This window comes from Onychomys torridus, chromosome 8 (genome assembly GCF_903995425.1).
Source record: "Onychomys torridus chromosome 8, mOncTor1.1, whole genome shotgun sequence".
Lineage (NCBI taxonomy): Eukaryota > Metazoa > Chordata > Mammalia > Rodentia > Cricetidae > Onychomys > Onychomys torridus.
Genome location: NC_050450.1, coordinates 58,571,202 through 58,592,495, shown reverse-complemented (window position 1 = coordinate 58,592,495; position 21,294 = coordinate 58,571,202). Strand labels below are relative to the sequence as shown.

At 46.6% G+C, this 21,294-nt stretch overlaps 1 protein-coding gene across 1 annotated transcript; it reads left to right on the top strand.

Annotated features, from left to right (window-relative positions):
• Nucleotides 1-463: 463 nt before the first annotated feature.
• Nucleotides 464-8,842, top strand: LOC118589774 (polyunsaturated fatty acid lipoxygenase ALOX15-like). The gene is made up of 14 exons (XM_036197341.1): nucleotides 464-598; nucleotides 2,105-2,309; nucleotides 2,592-2,673; nucleotides 2,748-2,870; nucleotides 2,964-3,067; nucleotides 3,260-3,420; nucleotides 4,580-4,723; nucleotides 5,530-5,739; nucleotides 6,565-6,651; nucleotides 6,744-6,913; nucleotides 7,071-7,192; nucleotides 7,819-7,919; nucleotides 8,040-8,207; nucleotides 8,303-8,842. Exons 1-14 carry the CDS (start codon nucleotides 464-466, stop codon nucleotides 8,480-8,482), a joined length of 1,992 nt encoding a protein of 663 aa, XP_036053234.1. The 3' UTR covers nucleotides 8,483-8,842.
• The last annotated feature ends 12,452 nt before the right edge of the window (nucleotides 8,843-21,294 follow it).

Below are 21,294 nucleotides of genomic sequence, written 5' to 3'. Positions count from 1 at the left end.
CAGTGTGTGTGTGTGTGTGTGTGTGTGTGTGTGTGTGTGTGCAGGTGAGTGGCACTTCCCAGCCATCAGGCATTCCTTCCTCTAGAGTCAGTCAGGGTCTTCTCACTCTGCCTTCTTGCTGGACCCGATGATGAGTCTTTCTTCCATGTTTTCTTTTCAAATCCCCGTCTACTCCCCCCCCCCCCCCCGCCCGTCTTCCTTTCACCAAAATGACTTGGGAGCTCTGCTTTGGCCAGGACCCCGCCTTTTTGGGGGGCTGCAGCTAGGCTCCCCGCAGGTGGTGGGGGCGCCTGCGCGTGGCAAGGTGGGGTTGATTGGCAATGTGCCAAGGCGGGGTGGCTTGGCAATATGCCACCTTCTGCTCAACCCTAAACAAGACTTCTGAACGGGTGGGGCCTTGGCTCTCTTATTTAGCGCATCTACCCTTCTTGACTCTCAGAAGGGAGAAAACGTCATCTGCAAGATGGGTGTCTACCACATCTGTGTCTCCACTGGCTGCTCCATATACGCGGGCACCAGAAACGAGATCCACCTGTGGCTGGTGGGCGAGCATGGGGAGGCGTCTCTCGGGAAGGTGCTACGACCCTGTCGGAACTCGGTGAGTTTCACGGAGCTGGGCTTAGGCTGGCCCGGGGCCCAGAGCTAGAGCAATCCCCAGGAGCCCGGATGCTGACTCCTTAGGTCCGCCGCAGGCGCTGTGGGCAGCGGAGAGGGCATGCACGCGGAGAGGCGCTCCAAGAGCGCTCAGTAACTGGGCTGCCGCCTGACCTCCAGGAGTGGGACATTCCCGTGTGTCCCTCCTTTCACAGAACTCTGCTACACAGCCGTCAGCTGCCGGCTGTCCCAACCTCTCTACTTCTAGAAGTTAGATTTTCCCGTCTTCTCTGCAGATACTGGATCTTCGATCTTAGGGCAGAGTGGGTGGGAAAGAAGAAAGGTGGTCAGGTGGGTTTGGGGTGAAGCAATATTCTGTGAAACTCCCTGTTTACATGTGGCTGGTCTCCCTTTCCTTTCCTTTCCTTTCCTTTCCTTTCCTTTCCTTTCCTTTCCTTTCCTTTCCTTTCCTTTCCTTTCCTTTCCTTTCCTTTCCTTTCCTTTCCTTTCCTTTCCTTTCCTTTCCTTTCCTTTCCTTTCCTTTCCTTTCCTTTTCCTTGACTCTCCAATTCTTCCAGATCTGGATGTTGTCTTCTGTTCACTTCAAAGGAAGATAAAGAAATGAGGCATTTACTGGATCTTCTCCCTCTCTTGGCCTTCATCTGACCAAGCATGGTACAAGCTCATTCAGTTCTATCCCCCAAACATTTTACCTGATGCTTGCACAGTCCTTGACCACCGACAAATGTCCCCTAGACCCTCTAGACCCCGAGGCATCTTGAGCTCTCCCGTTCACCCCCACTTTAAAACAGCCTGCCTGCTAAGGCCTTCCAAAGTCTCCAGCGCTTCCCCTGTATTAACTGCCAAGCCTCTGATTTACTCTGTGTCCCTCAGGATCTGGTCTAGTGTGGCTCCCCAGCCACAGTGGGTCTCTGTGCCCTAGCTTCATGGCCCAGGTGTCATGGAGGCTTGGAGGAGGGTCATGAAGATACAGGCACAGGGGACAGCCAGGGCTGCCTATAGAAAGATGCTGGTCCTTTCAGCCTCTGCTTTCTCCGTGAACTCTGCCTAGTGTCTACTCTTCCCTGACCTCATTCTCTCTAACTGACCCACTCCTCATTCCAGGTTCCTGCCACCATCCTCTAGAAATCCTGGCTCAGCCCAAGTGGAATTCCTATGGATCCTCTGCCTTGGGCAGTGGGGGGGGGGGGGTGTCTCCCATCTCGCCTGTGTTCTCACTGGGCTTCAGGCAGGGTTTCAGCATCCCGCCTCAGCCCTAGCCTTCACCCAGGGGGGACAAAGGGAAGGAAGGAGTGTACCTTTCCATCTTCTGTCCCCAGTGCTCTCACTCTTGGTTGAGGTGACCACCCAGAGTGGTGTCATGGGGCCCTGCTGGTGTGTGCTCCCTTTCTTCTCTTCCTGGCTCCCTTTCTCTTCACTTTCCCTGTGGCCCCGTGGAAGCAGAACTCAGCCTGAAGACCCCATTCTCTGTCCCTGTGTTTGTCTGCAGGAGGCGGAATTCCAGGTGAATGTGTCAGAATACCTGGGGGCACTGTTGTTCGTGAAAGTGCAAAAATGGCATTACCTTAAGGATGATGCCTGGTTCTGCAACTGGATCTCCGTGAAGGGCCCTGGAGACCAAGGAGCAGAGTACAGGTTCCCCTGTTACCGATGGGTGCAGGGCACCGGCATCCTGAGCATCCCCGAGGGCACTGGTGGGTAGAGGTGTAGGGCGTGAAGAGGCATGAGAGCTAGAGCCTGGAGGCTGGAGTTTCGATGGCTGGTTTTAAAGACGTTGTTTACGAAGTGTTGTTGGTGCTGGCCGAGGTGTCACTGAGGCCGGGGGGCGGCGGGGGGGTGGGGGGGGGGGGGGGGGGGGGTGGCAATGAAGATGCATGCACAGCAGGCAGCCAGGGCTGGCCTAAGAGGTACACCTGCAAGGACTAGAGAGAGGCTCCCAGTAGACATCCCAAAGTGCCTCCCTGCTCCACTTCCAGGCTGCACCGTGGTTGATGACACTCAAGGCCTGTTCAGGAAGCATAGAGAAGAGGAACTGGAAGAGAGAAGGAGTCTGTACAAGTGAGCCTGAGCCGGGGGACCCACAGTGAGCGGCTCCTGCCGCGCCCGTGTCTGATGTCATTTCTGCCCCACAGGTGGGGCAACTGGAAGGATGGCCCTATCCTGAATGTGGCGGCCACCAGCTTGTCGGACCTCCCTGCAGACCAGCGATTTCGAGAGGACAAAAGATTTGAATTTGAAGCTTCGCAGGTTCTGGGGTAAGAGCAAGGGATCCCGGTGTGAGTCTATGGCCCAGTCACTGTAATGTTTGGTTCTAACTGTGGAGCCCTGTGCCCCATTCTCTCCTGAAGGAAAACAGATGTTCTTTTCAACTTTCCTCTAAATACTTTGACCTGCTGGAAAGACCTGGATGACTTCAAATGGGTTTTCAAGAGTGGCCACACCAAGCTGGCTGGTTAGTTCACCTACCCCAACATTACTCCTACCCCCAAACTCTTCCCAGTGCAGGGAGATAGAGAAAACCGGGGTTGGGGGGGGGGGCAGAGGCTTTTGTCTCTCTGGTAGTCTGGGTCAAGGAAGGATGGTTTGGTGGGTGTGGGAAGGACCAGGAACTTGGATCTTAGACGCACTCATCTCCCACCCCCAGAACGGGTTCGGAGGTCCTGGAAAGAGGATGCTTTTTTTGGGTACCAGTTTCTCAATGGTGCCAACCCCATGCTGCTGAGGCGGTCCACTCGTATTCCTTCCCGACTGGTGTTCCCTCCGGGGATGGAGGAGCTGCAGGCCCAGCTGCAAGAGGAGCTTGAGGTTCGGACATTGGAGCCCTGGGGAGGCTGAGCAGGGAGGTGGTGCTGTATGGGCCGTGGCTCTCAGGTTCCCTGTGGATTCAACTCCCTGCTGGTTGTCAGAAAGGGGATCCTGCAGGAGAAATCCCAGACCAAAATGTAGTGCCATGCGTGGTTTTCCTACTGCAGGAGAAGAGTATATGGTGGAGGGTAGGAGTCTCAGGTGGGGAGGCCATTAGAGACCAGCTGAAAGTTGGGAAATGTGACCCGGTCCTAGAGGCCATGGGTCCAGAGAGGTACAGAGTAAGGGGATCCAGGTCAGGGCTGGTGTTGTTAACTAGGAACCAATATGGGACCGTGACAACATTCATGGGGCAAGACAGACTTGCATCTGGATTCTGGTTTTGCTGTGTGATTTTAAGTAAGATATCCCACTTCTCTGGTCTGTTTCTGCAGGGTAACCGGCCAGTGGGAAACTACCCTGCCCCTGGCCTGTCCCTGAACCCAGGACTTAGAAATCCCCACGCCCATGATTCAGGGTTAACGGCCAAGCAATAAGTCTGGCCTTGCTGTTCTTTCCCACCAGCTCACTGCACATGCTCCAGAGACCCTCTAAAAGCCCACCCCTCTGCTCAACCCACTGTCATCACTGTCCCCACTCAGGGCACCCATCATTCTGTGTTTCTCCCCCATAAATCTCCTGTGTGAGGTTTGTTGCATGGTATGACTTTGGGGATTTCCTGGCTCCCAATTGCCAAGGTACCCTCGTGCTGGGAAGCCCTTTCAGGTTCCTTTCTTGTCATATGGAGTAATCTAAATGGAGTATATAAGAATTCCATGTGACAAGGCTAGGTAGAGCTACTTGCTGCCAAGCCCAGCCACCTTAGTTCCATCCCTGGAACCCATATGGAAAAAGGAGAGACCTACCTCCCGCAAGCTGGCCTCTGATCACCATACAGTGTCATGGCAAACATGTGCCCCCCACCAGCAAGCAAACAAATGTAATAAAAATGTGAAAAAAAAAGAAGAAAAATAATTTCATGAGTCAATAAGGACAAGCGGTGTCAGGTGACTGGTGGAGACAGGCCATTTTTCTCCTTTCTCCTCTCCTTCTTGGGCGCCCAGGGTGGGAAGAAGACTCTCCACGCTGACAGAAGCCCCTACTTTCTCTCTCTATGCAGAAAGGCACTCTGTTTGAAGCCGATTTCTTCCTCCTGGATGGGATCAAGGCCAATGTCATCTTCTTTAGCCAGCAGTACTTGGCTGTCCCTCTAGTCATGCTGAAACTGCAGCCTGATGGGCAGCTCTTGCCCTTAGCCATCCAGGTGAGAGGGACCTGGGGTTGGACCCTCGGGCGGCCTCCTCAGATGAGCCTGTTGTCCAAGTTCTCTCTCACTGCTTGCAGTGTCCTTGCCTTAAGCACCCAGGGGGCAGGAGAGGAGGAGGCTTTGACTTTGAGGGGTGTGTGGCCTTGCTGGAGAGACAGACTAGTCAGCCTGTGTAAGCTCCAATGCCAAGGGTAGAACCAGTCCAGGAGGACCCTGGGAGGAGTATCAGGAGGATGGGCGGCTTCTCTCCCCAGAGCAGGGTGCAGTGGGCAGAGAGGCTGAGGTGGACAAGGTAGGAGATGTCTGTGTATTTCACCAAGATGGGAAAGGCTGGCTAAGCTGAGCTCAGGAGGAAGAATGTAGGCCTCTGGGAAAGGTACTTCTCTACATTTTCAATGTTGGAATGAATAGATAGAAGGGAGTTACCAATGCTGGGATTAGGGTCTCAAGTTAAGGCTTCAGGGGGTGGTGGGCTCCCCGGTGAGCAGAAGTCATGGGGATGGAGAGGGATCAGAGCCGAGGGAGACAGGAAAGTGGGAGTCAGTCAGGTTCTCCCAGAAACGGGACAGTAAGGCAGGAAAGACCCCCAGGTTGGCTTTGGTCCTACCAATCTTGAGGTCCTGAGGACACATAGAAATCCTCTAGCTAGCAGCTGAAACCTGGAGACTTGGATCTTTGTGGGTAGGCGGTGTTGAGAGACGAGGGAGAGGTCAAGATTTCTGCACAAGTGTGGGATGGAGGAGACAGGAATCACTGAGTCCCTGATGTGCGGCTCCTCACCCAGCACTCTTGTTCTGCTCCAGCTTGAACTGCCCAAACCTGGGTCCACCCCACCACCAATTTTCACACCCGAGGATCCCCCAGTGGACTGGCTCCTGGCCAAATGCTGGGTCCGTAGCTGTGACTTTCAACTGCATGAGCTGCAGTCTCACCTCCTGAGGGGACATTTGATGGCTGAAGTCTTTTCTGTGGCCACCATGAGGTCCCTGCCTTCGGTGCACCCTGTTTTTAAGGTAACACCTTATTCATTTTTGTTCTGCCTGTCTCTCTGCCCATGACACATTCTTGCCCTGAAACATCCCTCTGAGACATCTCAGGGTTCAGGGAGATGAGAGAGCAAGGGAGTGGTCTCCTCTACGTTTCAATGATATTAATTTCCAAGGGAGTGCTGAAGGTAATTCCCAAGAAAAGGGTGTAAAGATTGTATTCTTTTTATGCACAAAACATAGATATACACACAGTACAACAATCGATGCAAATGACTTGGAGATTCCATCCAATCAGAGGAAACCATGCAGGTAACACTACAGATTCCTTCAGCAGTCTTTGAAAGGTTCTGAAACCATAGCCTAAGGCATCAAGAGTAGCCAATCAGAGCAAAGAGTTCATCCATTAAAAAAATATGGGTATTGGATGTCTCTACACAGAACTAGTCTAGATGACATTGGTAACATCTGATCTTTTGGGATTTTTATCTCCAGTAAGAGAGAGAAAAAAAAGACAATAACGATTGAATTCAACGCATAGGCTATGATGAAACAGTGTAGAGTCAGTGGGGCCCTGGGAGGGAGGGAGAGTTTCTTTTGGGTGATCAAGAAAGACTGTTAAAAGAGACAACACAGAGGACGGAAGCAACGAAAGACAGCAGCAGGTGGATGCTGTGGGACCAGTCAGGTAGTGTAAATCAGGACATTGGCAGTGTTGAGGACCATGGAGACTCCTGGCCACACTCTCCCTGAAGACTGCAGCCTCACAGCCACGCTCTCCTTCCTTGTCAAGCCTGTTTCCTGAAGGGACATTACTCTTCTGATTACTCAACTCACCCCTTCTCCTTCCAGCTTCTAGTTCCTCACCTGCTCTACACTTTGGAAATTAATGTCCGGGCCAGGAATGATCTGATCTCAGTGAGAGGTTTTTTTGACAAGGTATGGGGACAGAAATGGGTTCTAGGTTCACTCTGTCCTCTGGCTTCAGGGCAGCTTGATTGGACTGAGTCAGCCTTTCCTTGGTCCTTTAGGCAATGAGCACCGGTGGAGGGGGCCACCTGGATCTTCTCAAGCAAGCTGGAGCCTTCCTGACCTACAGCTCCTTGTGTCCTCCTGATGACTTGGCTGAGCGGGGGCTCCTGGATGTCCAGTCTAGCTTCTATGCTAAAGACGCCCTGCGACTCTGGGAGATCATAAATCGGTAAGGCGGACAGGACTGCAGGATGGGTATGAGTGCTGGTTCAGGTAGAGAAGACCAGGAGAGTAGGAGGTCTGTGCCTCGGTTGGAGGTGGGCACTCTGACCTGGCCATCTGATCAGGGAGTGGAGGGCTTCAGTGTGCCTGCCCTTTGTTGGCAGGTATGTGGTGGAAATGTTTGATCTCCACTACAAGACTGACGAGGCTGTGAGAGCTGACTATGAGCTGCAGAACTGGTGTCGAGAGATCACTGAAATCGGGCTGCAAGGTGCCCAGGAGAGAGGTACTAGGGGTCCCTGGCGTGAGAACAAAGACACAAGTTCTGAGACCTCTCCAGAACCCTCTCTACTTCTATGGAATCTTCCAGAAGCATTTCAATCCTTAGGAAAACCCTCAAAAGCTTCTCTAGGTGCAGTAGGAAAAGCGCTCAAAGAAGTTCAACACTAACCTCACCTTGAAAGGCAGCTGACTTCCTTCAGAAGCCATCAACTAACTGTCCATAGCTCCTCAGTCAGGGGGGCGAAGACTTGTGAACTCCTTCCCACTTTAGTCTATAAGGCTGACTTGATCTTGTGTAGGCAACCAGCCGTTGTTGAGTTCATGAGTACATCAGTCAGTCCTGCCATGCCCAGGAGACATTGTTTTACTCAATCTTTACACCGTTTTACTCTGTCTTCTCTTACCCTGGCTCTTACACACCAGCCCATCTGCTCTCTCTTTCACAACAATCCCCGAGCCTTGGGGTGGGGGTGTGATAGAGATGCCAGGGCTCCTCTCTTCTCTCACCACACCCACTTTCATGCCAGCTTGCACAAGCTCCCGGCATCCCTTCTCACCTCTCCTTCTCTCCAGGCCTCATTTCTGGTGGTTGTGGTGATGTCACATGCTAACTGTTCACACCTCTTGTAGGGTTTCCCACCTCTCTACAGTCTCGGGCTCAGGCTTGCCATTTCATCACCATGTGCATCTTCACCTGCACTGCCCAGCACTCTTCTGTCCATCTAGGCCAGGTACATCCCAGAGGGAAGTAGCGGGAGTTTGGATCCTGTAGTGGGGGAGAGGGATGTGAACATGTGGGCCAAGGGCCTTCCTGTTTAGCTAGCCTTGACCCTAGATCACTGTCTCTCCAGCTGGATTGGTTCTATTGGGTCCCTAATGCACCCTGTACCATGAGGCTGCCTCCACCCACCACCAAGGATGCGACAATGGAGAAGTTGATGGCCACATTGCCCAACCCTCATCAATCTACTCTCCAGATAAATGTTGTTTGGCTTCTGGGCAAACGCCAGGCTGTTATGGTGAGAATCAATTATGCAGGATTCAGAGGGGAAGCTATGTGCCCCAAACTGGTTGGGGTCCTGCTCTCTAAAGCTGCTTTCCCTCCTGCATCCAGGTGCCCCTGGGCCAGCATTCAGAGGAACACTTTCCAAACCCTAAGGCCAAAGCTGTGCTGGAGAAATTCAGAGAGGAGCTGGTGGCCCTGGAAAAGGAAATTGAGATTCGCAATCAGAGCCTGGACATACCCTATGAGTACCTGCGGCCCAGCCTGGTGGAAAACAGCGTGGCCGTATGAGCATCTCCACCTTTTTGTTGTTTCAGTCGCCTCTATCCAAGCACAGCCCCGCGCCTGAGTGGTTGCATCCCCCCCCCCCCACTGCCCATGCGGGACCCTCCTCCTAGAGCCAGCTTTTCATGGTCTGCTGCAGGGAATGCATCTGCTTTGGATGCATTACTCAGGGGTGCTGCTCTTCACCCATCCTTTCTTCTTTTCCATCCCCATAAGGTAAATAACAGCTATGCTCAGGAAAAGCACACCAGGAACACAAGAGGGTGGTGCTGTACATCGTTTTTCACCTTTTATGAATCAAACAGACTTCAAACCTGAGTAGAGTCTAATAACAACAGAAAAGATAAGGTTTGGACTAGTGATAGAAAAGAGCGTGGATTGAATTGTTGAATTATAAAATGTTGGCAAAGATTATAGAGCGTCCAAGTTGTTCTCTCTCTCTCTCTCTCTCTCTCTCTCTCTCTCTCTCTCTCTCTCACTCTTTTCTTTTGGTTTTTCGAGACAGGGTTTCTCTGTGTAGCTTTGCGCCTTTCCTGGATCTCGCTCTGTAGACCAGGCTGGCCTCGAACTCACAGAGATCCTCCTGCCTCTGCCTCCCAAGTGCTGGGATTAAAGGCGTGCGCCACCACTGCCCGGCTTGTTCTCTCTTTCTACCTGGGAGGATTTGGAAAAAAGTATAGCCATAGCAATTGCCAAGTCGTTTGAATACTCAAAATTTTCTTTTCACAAATCACTTTGAAAATGTAAATGGAAGAAAACTGGTCAAACTTTTAAAATTGCTACAGGCTGGAGATAATTGGTCTCAAGGATTAAGGGACTTGTCTTCTGTAAGCTATATCCTATTTACCGGTTGGGAAGTGCCAAGTTAACAAGTCTAGAAAGCCTCACGAATCTCATAGTACAGCACAACTTAATAACATCTAACTTGGGCATCAGGATGACATTTTGGGACTTTCTTTCTTCCTATGACAACCTGTGTGTATTTTAACTAACAGTACACATAAGGCAAAGTGTTCCTGTAAGGAAAACAAAACTGCCTGACCCAGTTCTCAATTCTGTGGAAGACACATATTTGAAACTTGGTCTGATCTCTGTGTGTGCCTGTGTGTTACTTGGGATGGAACCCAGAGCTCCCTCCATCTTCTTCAGCCCTTGGTCCAGTTCTTGAAGGAAGACTAGGGAAGACTTGAGGGGTAGAGTGTAATGTTAGAATCTGAAAATTTTCCAAGTCAGGAGAACATACTGTAGTTTCCACAGCAGAACCAGTCTGGCAAGTGTTGCAGGAGGCTGGGAGGGTGCGAGGAGAAGCCGTGGGAAGGGGGAGTAAGGAGCATAAGGCCGGGAAAGTGAGTGGTCTTTATGAAACAGCCACCGGAGGATCTTAAGTAACAGCAGATCAGGGTCCTGAATGTGCCAAAATGCTAGCTTCTCATGGGGCTCCTCCCTCCTCCTCAGAGGCCACACCCCTCCACTAGTCCTTGCTCCTCAGAAACCACACCCTTTTCCTTGGAAGCCTCTATCTCCCTAGAGCCCATGCCCTTCACCTGGGAGGCTATGCCCTGCTCCTTAGGGGCCACACCCTTCCCCTTGGGGCCACCACATCTTTGGTTCCTTGCTCAAGGCTTTTACATTCTTACAGGTTTTCTCCTCAATCTCTGATAGAGAACAGCTCTAGTCTCCTTGCTTTCTGGAAATGAACTTTGTAGACCCTCAGGTTTATGACAAAAGGCCTGGCCTTCCTGGAGGCTGACACCAGAAGTCAGGCCCCTGAAGGTCCAGTGGTTGCTGAGTGGAAACTGAGGTCACAAGTTATGAGCTGCATTGCATACATGTATGTAAACATGCATGCTGCAGCAGAAAAAGCTCAGCAAATTAGCTATCCTGAAATTTTTATATTGGAAAGAGCCTTTTCTTCCTCTATTTCTACTGGGAAGAGGATTCTTTCTTTCCTTTATTTTTCTCTTATGGGGTCTTTTAATCTTTAAGCCTAGTTTCAATAGTTTCCCCCCTTTTACCAGGAAAATCCTTTTCTCTTGATTAAAAATTTCTCCCTTTTCTCTTGGGAAATTTCTTTTTATTTCCTTTCCTGCACTCTTCTCTATTGGGAAGATTTTCTTTTTTTAAAATTTTCTCTCTTTCCATTTTCTCTATTGCGAAAGGTCTTTTTTCTTGATTTATTTCCTGTCTCAGGAGCCATTCTATTTCTATCTTTAAAAATTGTGCAGTTACTGCTTTTTCTTTTGACAAGCATTTTGGCAACTGTACATTTTGTTGCTCCTGAGATGGAGAGTTTAATTTCCCCATGACCCTGCTGATCCTGGAGTCCCCTTACCCTGAGAGTGCTTCCCTCCAGTTAGGCAGCTCTTCTGTCCTTCTTCAGTGGATTCTTTGTCTTTTTTTTTTTTTAGATTTATTTATTATGGATACAGTGTTCTGTCTGTATGCCAGAAGAGGCCACCAGCTCTCATTACAGATGGTTGGGAGCCACCATGTGGTTGCTGGGAATTGAATTCAGGACCTCTGGAAGAATAGTCAGTGCTCTTAACCACTGAGACATCTCTCCAGCCCTCTTTGTCCTTCTTCAAGTCATGTGTTGGTCGCCATTTGTCACTGCCACATTGGGCGCCAAATGTCTTGGATTGTGGCTGCACAGGTGTGTGGGTTCACGTGGGAAGACTCAGAAGCAACTTAAGAATTTCATGGGGGGGGCGTGTTCTAGCCTCAAAGGACTGAAGCCTTTCCCTTTGCTCAGGGTATTTTTAGTTTTTCTCTATTTACAGTTTAGCTATTTAATTTCCATATGCTCAAAGCAACCTGAAAGGAGTTTCCAAAGATACAGCGCCAAGTGCAAACTCCTTGATTTCTCAGGTAACACGGTTTTCCGAGTTTCCTGAACCAAGTTTTGCATAGGCCCTTGATCCTTGGGAGACTCCCAGACAAGATGCACATAAGAGAAACAAAATGGTTAAACAAAGGATGGATGGATCAGGGCTAGGTGCTACTCTCTGGAGCCAGGCCAGGAGTAGCTCAGCAGGAATGCAGCCACAGTGGGTGGGTCTTCCCACCTCATTACACCCAATCACAGGCATACTCAGAAGCCCTCTCCCAGGTAATTCTGGATCTCATCAAGTTGTCAACTGAAATTAATCCTCACAGTCAGGCTTCTCAAATTTCCCTCTAATAGGGAAGAATAAACAGCTAAAAAGAACCAGTCTTTGAGCAGAAAATAACTTTCCTTGAAGTTTTCTGGGGGTAGCTGTTCTACATTCCAATGTTGGTTTAGCCTACAGCAAATGACAACATTCCTACTTCCTGTGAGGAGCAGAGAGATTGATGGTGGTTTGGCCAAGTCAATGATGATTCACAAGAGCTGAGATGCGGAGTCACCCTAACTACCTAGGCTTGAGAAGAATGGTATCTTCTCATTGAGGAAAATGGATGGTACTGGGGAACAATGCATTATCGAAATAAGCTCGACTCCCTAAGATAAACACCACACCTTCCTTCTCACATTGGGTGCTAAAAACAACAACAACAACAACAAAAGTTGACCTGAATCTAGATTAATGACTCCGGGAGGCTGGGGAGGGTGATGGGTGGAGGAACAGTAGGAGGTTGAATGGCAAGTCCTAGAACAGAGTGAAGGGAGAAAGAACAAATGACTAATTCACAATGGTTTATTACATAGTTTATACATAATCAGAAGAGATGAACTTAGTGTAAGCAGGAAGTAACAACGGACTTAAGGAGATGTAAATGTTAACTCTCTTGCTTTGATCATTGCCCATTGAATACATATATTGAATTACTAGGGTAAACCACTTTAGCATATACAACTAAAACAATAAGTGGTTAAACAGAAAATATTTTGCTCCAATTGTCTAGTGAGCACAACAGTTCTTACATGATTTATGAGACAAAGAACCAGAGTGTTGAGGTATGGGTCTGGCTTTGTGCCACCAAACAAGTTTTCTCTGAACCGTATTGGGGAGAGTGGTTCTTTGCAGTCAGCCCTTTCCTGAATGCAGAATGGGTGGGAGATATTTCTTTAACTAACACATTCTCCAGGATCACAGGGGTAGGGGAAAGTCCAACATTGCCATACAGCCCCCATTTTAAGACAAATGAATCTATTTGTCATCAGACACAGGCAATAGTAAACCTCTTGAACAGGGCAAGGAGGGGACTGAGCAGTTATCTCCTAAGGCTGGCATTCCTGGAGAAACAGTTGAGCTGTCTATCGCCAGAATGATATTTGTTGGAAGATCTTGGAAATCAGGTTCCTGCGAGGAATGCCTGAAGAGATAGAGGATAACTGGTAAAGATCACGTAATGGTGTAAAACCAGGACCTGGAAGGCAGCGACAGCTCAGTGGATATGAGGACATGGGGACTGAGGCATTCCAGATGGTGGGGAATAGCAATGGCAATCTGACACATTTCTCCATTGGGATCTGAATTTTATTACTTAACAGGTTTAAGATTTATTTACTTTATGTATATGAGTGTTTTACCTGCATCTGTGTGTGTGCAACACATGCAGCCTGGTGGCCAGGAGGGTCAGAAGAGAAGGCTGGATCCCCAAGACCTGGCACTATAGGTGGGTGTGAGCTACCACATGGGTGCTGGGAACCCACCCCGGGTCCTCTTAAAAGCAGCAAGTGCTCTTAACTGCTGAGCCATCTCTCCAGCCCCCATGTATTTTATTGTTATAATGATGGCACAGATATTAGGAATGGTTCAATGGCAGCTTCTTTTTATGACTTTAAATGCCCGTGGGAGATGACAGAATCATGATGGCTGGGTGGTGGTAGCAGATCTCTGTGAGTTCAAGGCCAGCCTGGTCTACAGAGATACAGAGAGCATTCCAGAACAGCCAGGACTGTCATACAGAGAAACCCTGCCTTCAAAAACCAAAAAGCAAAAAGCAAAAACAAATAATCAACAACAACAAAATCATGATCGATGCCAGATTGCTGTGAAAGGCAATTTTGCTGGTAGGTATTATTTTCTTTTATTTTGTGTATGGGGGTTTTACCTGCATGTATGTCTTCACATCATAGGAGTGCTTGGTGCCTGCAGAGGCCAGAGAGAGTGTCAGATCCCCTGGAACTGGAGTTACAGACAATTGTAGGCTGCCATGTGGGTGCTGGGAACTGAACCTGGGACCTCTGGAAGCCAGTGCTCTTAACTCCTGTTGCTGGGATGATGGTGGAGTTGTTCCAAGTCATGGTTACCAGGAGCAATATACAAAGTACGGATGATCACTGAGCGGCTGTGGCACACGCCTTTAATCCCAGCACTCAGGAGGCAGAGCGAGGCAGATCTCTGTGAGTTCGAGGCCAGCCTGGTCTACAGAGCAAGATCCAGTACAGGCACCAAAACTACACAGAGAAACCCTGTCTCGAAAAACAACAAACACAAGAAGTATGGACGATGCCGTGAGGTTCCTGAGTGTCCCACATGGGGGCAGCATTGGGCAGGAAGTTCTGTGTCCAGACCATAGCTGTGGTTAAGCATTTAAGTTTAATCTTGGTACCTGGGCTTTATTTTATTCTGTCCTACAAAAAAGATTATCAATAAGAATGTTAAAGAGACACAGTGTTGTGTGAATCAAAGAAATGGGGATGTTTAAAAATGGTATTCTTGGACATGGGCGTGAGGAGAATGTGAAGGTGGACGTGCTTGTCTACAGTATCAGTTGTTTGTACGCGAGGGAATGAGTGCTTCAAAAACACTAAAAACTGCGATCTAATGGGGAAGAGGAACATACCTACCAAATGGGGGTGTTCTAGTCTGCTTCCTGATGCTGTGATAAAACTCTGACCAAAATCAGGGAAGAGTTCCTTTACCTTAGAGGTTACAGTCGTTCATCAAGGAATATGCCAAGGCAGGAACTGAAGCTGGCCCGTGGAGGAATGCCCTTTCCTGTCTTTCTCTGACGCCAACATTCAGCTACCTTTCTTAGCTAGCCCAACCCCACCTGTTGAGGGTTTGTACCACTCACAGTGGGCTGGACCCTTCTACACCAGTTAACAATCAAAAATAAAATGACCACAAGCCAATCTGATGGAGGCAACGCCTCAGCTGAGGCTCCCTCCCTCCTTCCAGCTTGTCAAGATGACCACAGGAGGAAGGTATGGATTGGAGATATGGACGATGTGAAGGAGCGCTATACATTTAGGGGTTTGGGGGATATGTGGAGAAGTTACCGGAGGGGTAGCTTGATCAGGGAAGGATGAATAGATACCACAATCAGAGAATCATGGGAGCCCGTTGTTACAATGGGGAGACTCAAGTTGACACAAAAGAGCTGTGGCCTAGGAGGATCAGCAGGAGAATCTTGTTGGCTAGCATGTTCGAGACCCTGGGCCCAAACACCAGTGCTACCAAGTGGGGACTCCATATCATCTACATCTATATCTATATTTGCATCTATACCTCTATCTATATCATACCTATATCTGTATCTATGCCTTATCTATATCATACCTATATCTATCTGTACTGATCTCTGTATCTGTATCTATACCTATATCTGTATCTATACCTTATCTATATCATACCTATATCTGTATCATACCTATATCTGTATTGATCTCTGTATCTGTATCTATACCTATATCTATATCATACCTATATCTGTATCATGCCTATATCTGTACTGATCTCTGTATCTGTATCTATACCTATATCTGTATCTATACCTTATCTATATCATACCTATATCTGTATCTATACCTTATCTATATCATACCTATATCTGTATCATACCTATATCTGTATCATACCTATATCTGTACTGATCTCTGTATTTGTATCTATACCTATATCTGTATCATACCTATATCTGTATCATACCTATATCTGTACTGATCTCTGTATTTGTATCTATACCTGTTTCTGTATCTATACCTTATCTATTTTCATACCTATATCTGTATCATATCTATATCATACCTATATCTGTATCATATCTACATCTGTATCATACCTATCTGTATCATACCTATATCTGTACTGATCTCTGTATCTGTATCTTTACATAGACAGTAAGAGACAGAGAATGGAGGAAAGAGAGTGGGGAGGGTGAGGAAAAGAAATAGGTGAGGAAACCCTCTGGGGGGCAGAAGGGTGGGGGCAGGTACTTCTTGAGAAGAAACTGACTGCTTCCAATGACCATCTAAAATTCTCCAGAAAACTGGCTACTTAGTAAAATCATCTGTGCATGAAGCGCTCCTCCAGAGTCCCAGTTTTCTGGCTGGAGTGTGTGTCCCCTTGCAGTGCGGTCTCAAACTATGGCCAGGTTGGCTTTGAACTTGGGGTTCTATCACCCCAATGCTTGAGTGCTGGGCGTTGGAGGAGAGAGCGGCCACTCTGTCTGCATACCCCTCAGTTTCTGTCTCCACCAGTGGCTCTTGTACCTTTCAGTCTTGCTGCACCAGAGGCTGCATTAGCAGTGAGGAGGGTGGTGGGGCCCTTCCCACTGGGCTCTGGGCTGGTTCTTCAGTGATCTTATTTCCAGAAAACGAAACCAGCATTCAGGCTGTGGCATGGCTTAAATGGGAAGATGGGAGCGAAAGCCTTCAGGATGCTAAGTGTGGAGATTACCCTAGTGCTTCTAAGGAGTGTCAATGGACGTAGTGGAGGTTTTCTATTGCTTATGCTGCATGCGGAATTCACATGTCTTCAGTGGACAACCCTACAGGGGTACTGTGGTCCATCCAGGGAAGTCTGCAAGGTCATCAAGTCTAGGAGAAGAGCTTAGAGCTTAGGAGAAGACTGAGTAGTCCTAATAATTTTTCCTTTTTCTTTTTTCCTTTTTTTTTTTTGTTGCAAATTTTAGTATGATTTGTTTATTGGCTTGCTCAATAATTTAAGGTGACTGGGGATAAGGACATGTGATCTGGGGGAGTGTTGAATTTTTGCATGACTTTGCTGGTGAAATGAGCCCCTGGTCTTGTGAAGAGGCAAGTGGATTTTCCCAAGGGGGAAATTCATCCCGACAGAAGTTTAGCCACTGTAGAGGGGCTTTTACCAGAGAGGGCTTCCTGTCACCACAGGTGCAGGCAAATGATGCCAAGAGCACACCACACCCCAAGATTTAGGACAGTGAACAAAATTTACCTGCCAGCAGGAGAGCACAGCCAGAGGCGCTGTCTCTCTTCTACATCCGGGGTCTTCCCAGGATCATAGGAGTTTTCTTCAGGAGATGTGAAAGGACACTGTTTTTCTGTAAGGGGTGACGTCACCCCACCAGCGATGGCTGAGAGGTTGTTTCCTTCCTGATTATGAAGAGTTTTGTGAAGACTGGGTTTGGTGAGAGATAAAAAGATGCCATGTGGCTCTCTCAGGGTCACTAAAACCATTTTGGGGACTTTGAGTGGGTGAAGTGCTTGTGTTTTCCATCTGGCATTGGCACCTTCAAGGGATTTTAGATGAAATCTTTAAATTTTTTTCAGTTAGGGCATCATTTAGTCTGGTTGTCCTGGGATTAGAACAGATATACAAGTTGCTGAAGATGTATGTCAACTAACAGCTTTCTTCTAGCCTCTGGTCTTAATTTTGGTGGTATAAACTTCTATTTTTTAGTCTGGCCAGAGCTTGTTTTAAAAATCAGGTCTTGGAGGTTGGGGATTTAGTTCAGTGGTAGAGCGTTTGCCTAGCAAGCACAAGGCCCTGGGTTCGATCCTCAGTTAAAAAAAAAAAAATCAGGTCTTGGGCTGGAGAGATGGCACAGTGGTTAAGAGCACTGGCTGCTCTTCCAAAGGTTCTGAGTTCAATTCCCAGCAACCACATGGTGGCTCAAAACCATCTGTAATGACATCTGGTGCCCTCCTCTGGCCTGTAGGCATACATGCAGACAGAACACTATGTACACAATACATAAATCTTAAAAAAAATAAAAAAATAAAATAAAAATCAGGTCTTGCCCTCCGCCCCCTAATCTCAGCCTCAGCAGCCAATCAGCAGGTAAGTCACCTGCAGCCAGGCCACTCTGCCACCATCCCTAGAAGCACCAGAGGCCCCTGGAGAAACAGCCCCCACCTACATGGATTGGAGGAAGAGGAGAGAGGCAGGTATCCCGGCTGGACAGCCCCTCTCTCTAGGCCCTAGGTCCCAGACACATGCCACAACCCTGCCCCACCCATCCCCACCCATCGCAGCCCTGGTCAGCTGGCAAGACTTCTGAAGCCAGGCCCTCCGCCATCATCCCCAGGAGCATCAGAGGCTCCCAGAGGCACAGGCTCCACCTGCACCAACTGGAGGAAGAATTAACACCTGTTCCTATAATTACCCCAACCCCAGATGGGTAGACGGCAGTCTAAGAATACATTCAACAACATGAACAGCAATGTGGCATCACCAGAATCTAGTAGTTTTACAACAGTAAGACCCAAACATCCCAACACAGATGAAGCAGAAGAAAAGAACCTTCAAAATAACTTCATGAAGATGATAGAGGTCCTTAAAGAGGAAATGTGAAATTCCCTTAAAGAAATGGAGGAACAGACAACAAAAAGTTGGAAGAAATCAATAAATCCCTTAAAGAAAGCCAAGAAAAAAAAATAATCAAACAAGTGAAGGAAACAGTTTAAGATTTGAAAATTGAAACAAAGGCAATAAAGAAAACACAAACTGAGGGAATTCTGGAAATGGAAAATCTGGGTAGACAAATAGGAACTAAAGTTGCATAATCAATAGAGTGCAAGAGATGGAAGAGAGAATCTCAGGTGTTGAAGATATGAGAGAGGAAATAGATTCATCGGTCAAAAAGAATGTCAAATCCAACAAATTCTTAACACAAAACATCCAGGCAATCTGGGACATCATAAAAAGACCAAACCTAAGAATAATAGGGATGGAAGAAGGAGAATTCCGGTCAAAGACACAGAAAAATACATTTTAAAAAATCATAGAAGAAAACTTTTCTAACCTAAAGAAGGACATGCCTATGAAGGTACAAGAAGCTTTCAGAACACCAAATAGACTGGACAACAAACACAAAGTACCCTCACCACATAATAGTCAAAACACTAAACATTCAGAATAAACAAAGAATATTAAGAACTACAAAGGGAAAAAAGCCAAGTAACATATAAAGGCAGACCTATCAGAATTATACTCGACTTCTCAATGGAGACTCTGAAAGCCAGAAGGTCCTGCACAGACATTTTGCAGATACTAAGAGACCATGGATACCAACCCAGACTACTATACCCAGCAAATCATCATAGATGGATTAAACAAGATATTTCACAACAAAACCAGATTTAAACAATGCCTAACCACTAATCCAGCCCTACAGAAAGTGCTAAAAGGAAAACTCCAACCCAAGGAAGTTAGCTACACCCACAAAAACACAAGCAATAGATAATCTCACACTAGCAAATCCCAAAGAAGGAAACACACACACACACACACACTACTATCACAATCAACAAAACAAACAAACAAACCAGGAATTAACAATCACTGGTCATTAATATCTCTTAATATCAATGGACTCAATTCGCCTATAAAAAGACACAGGCTAACAGAATCAGTACCAAAACAGGATCCATCCTTCTGCTGCATACAAGAAACACACCTCAACTTCAAAGACAGAAATTACCTCAGAGTAAAGGGTTGAGGAAAAATTTTCCAATCAAATGGACCTAAGAAACAAGCCGGTGTAGCTATCTTAATATCAAACAAAATAGACTTCAAACTAAAATTTATCAAAAGAGATGGAGAAGGACATTTCATATGCATCACAGGAAAAATTCATCAAGATAAAGTCTCAATTCTGAACATATATGCCCCAAATACAAGGGCATACACATTTGTAAAAGAAACATTGCTAAAGCTTAAATCACACACACACACACACACACACACACACACACACACACACACACACCAAACCCCACACACTAATAGTGGGAGACTTCAACACCCCACTTTCATCAATGGACAGGTCTACCAGACAGAAACTTAACAGAGAAATAAAAGAACTAACAAATGTTACGACTCAAATGGACTTAACAGACATCTACAGAAAATTTTACCCTAACACAAAAGGAAACCATCTTCTCAGCACACCATGGAACCTTCCCTACAATTGACTGCTTACTAAGTCACAAAGCAAATCTAAACAGAAACAACAACAACAAAAAAAATTGAAATAACTACATGTATCTTATCAGATCATCATGGCTTAAAGTTAGAATTCAACAACAACAGAAATTGCTGGGCGGTGGTGGCACACGCCTTTAATCCCAGCACTCGGGAGGCAGAGCCAGGTGGATCTCTGTGCGTTCAAGTCCAGCCTGGTCTACAGAGTGCGATCCAGGAAAGGCACAAAGCTAAACAGAGAAACCCTGTCTTGAAAAACCTAAATAAATAAATAAATAAATAAATAAATAAATAAACAAACAAACAAATGAATGAATGAATGAATAAATTTTATATATATATATATCACTAATGGGTTGGGGATTTAGCTCAGTGGTGAAGTGCTTGCCTAGTAAGCGCAAGGCCCTGGGTTCGATCCTCAGCTCAAAAAAAAAAAAAAAAAAAAAGATTAACTGAAAAAAATCAGTAGCCTTCCTATATACAAATGATAAATGGGCTAAGAAAGAAATCGGGGAAACATTACCCTTCATAATAGTCACAAATAACAAACTGTCTTGGGGTAACTCCAACCAAACAAGTGACAGACCTGTATAACAAGAACTTTAAGGCTTTGAAGAAAGAATTTGAAGAAGCTATCAGAAAATGGAAATATCTCCCATGCACCTGGATAGGTAGAATTAACATAGTAAAAATGGCAGTCTTACCAAAAACAATCTACAAATTCAATGCAATCCCCATCAAAATCCCAACACAATTCTTCACAGACCTGAAAAGAACAATACTCAACTTCATATGGAAAAATAAAAAACCCAGGATAGCCAAAACAATCCTGTATAATAAAGGAACCTCCAGAGGCATCACCATCCCTGACTTCAAGCTCTACTATAGAGCTATAGTAATAAAAACAGCTTGGTATTGGCATAAAAACAGACTTGTGGAACAATTAAATCAAATTGAAGACCCTGACATTAATCCACACACCTATGAACACCTGATTTTTGACAAAGAAGCCAAAACTGTACAATGGAAAAAAAGAAAGAATCTTCAACAAATGGTGCTGGCATAACTGGATGTCAACATGTAGAAGATTGCAAATAGATCCATATCTGTCACTGTGCACAAAACTCAAGTCCAAGTGGATCAAAGACCTCAACATAAATCCAGTTACACTAAACTTAATAGAAGAGAAAGTAGGAAGTAGTCTTGAATGCACTGGCACAGGAGACTACTTCCTAAGTATAACACCAGCAGCAGAGACACTGAGAACAACAATTAATAAATGGGACCTCCTGAAATTGAGAGTCTTCTGTAAGGCAAAGGACATAGTAAATAAGACAAAATAACAGCCTACAGATTAGGAAAAGACCTTCACCAACCCCACATCTGACAGAGGGCTGATCTCCAAAATATATAAAGAATTCAAGAAACTAGACATCAAAATATCAAATAATCCAATTAAAAATGGCACACAGATCTAAACAGAGAATTCTCAACAGAAGAATCTCAAGTGGCTGAAAGACGTTTAAGGAATTGCTCAACATCATTAGCCATCAGGGAAATGCAAATCAAAACCATCTTACACCTGTCAGAATGGCTAAGATAAAAAACACTGAAGACAGCTTATATTGGAGAGGATGTGGAATGAGGGGAACTCTCCTCCACTGCTGGTGGGAGTGCAAACTTGTACAGCCACTTTGGAAA

Bases quoted from the DNA above. Each gene is read 5' to 3' on its own strand.
- LOC118589774 (XM_036197341.1), top strand. From the start codon at position 464: ATGGGTGTCTACCACATCTGTGTCTCCACTGGCTGCTCCATATACGCG. The intron at 4,724-5,529 runs GTGAGAGGGACC...GTTCTGCTCCAG, and splicing joins TCTTGCCCTTAGCCATCCAG to CTTGAACTGCCCAAACCTGG. The intron at 8,208-8,302 runs GTGAGAATCAAT...TCCTGCATCCAG, and splicing joins GCAAACGCCAGGCTGTTATG to GTGCCCCTGGGCCAGCATTC.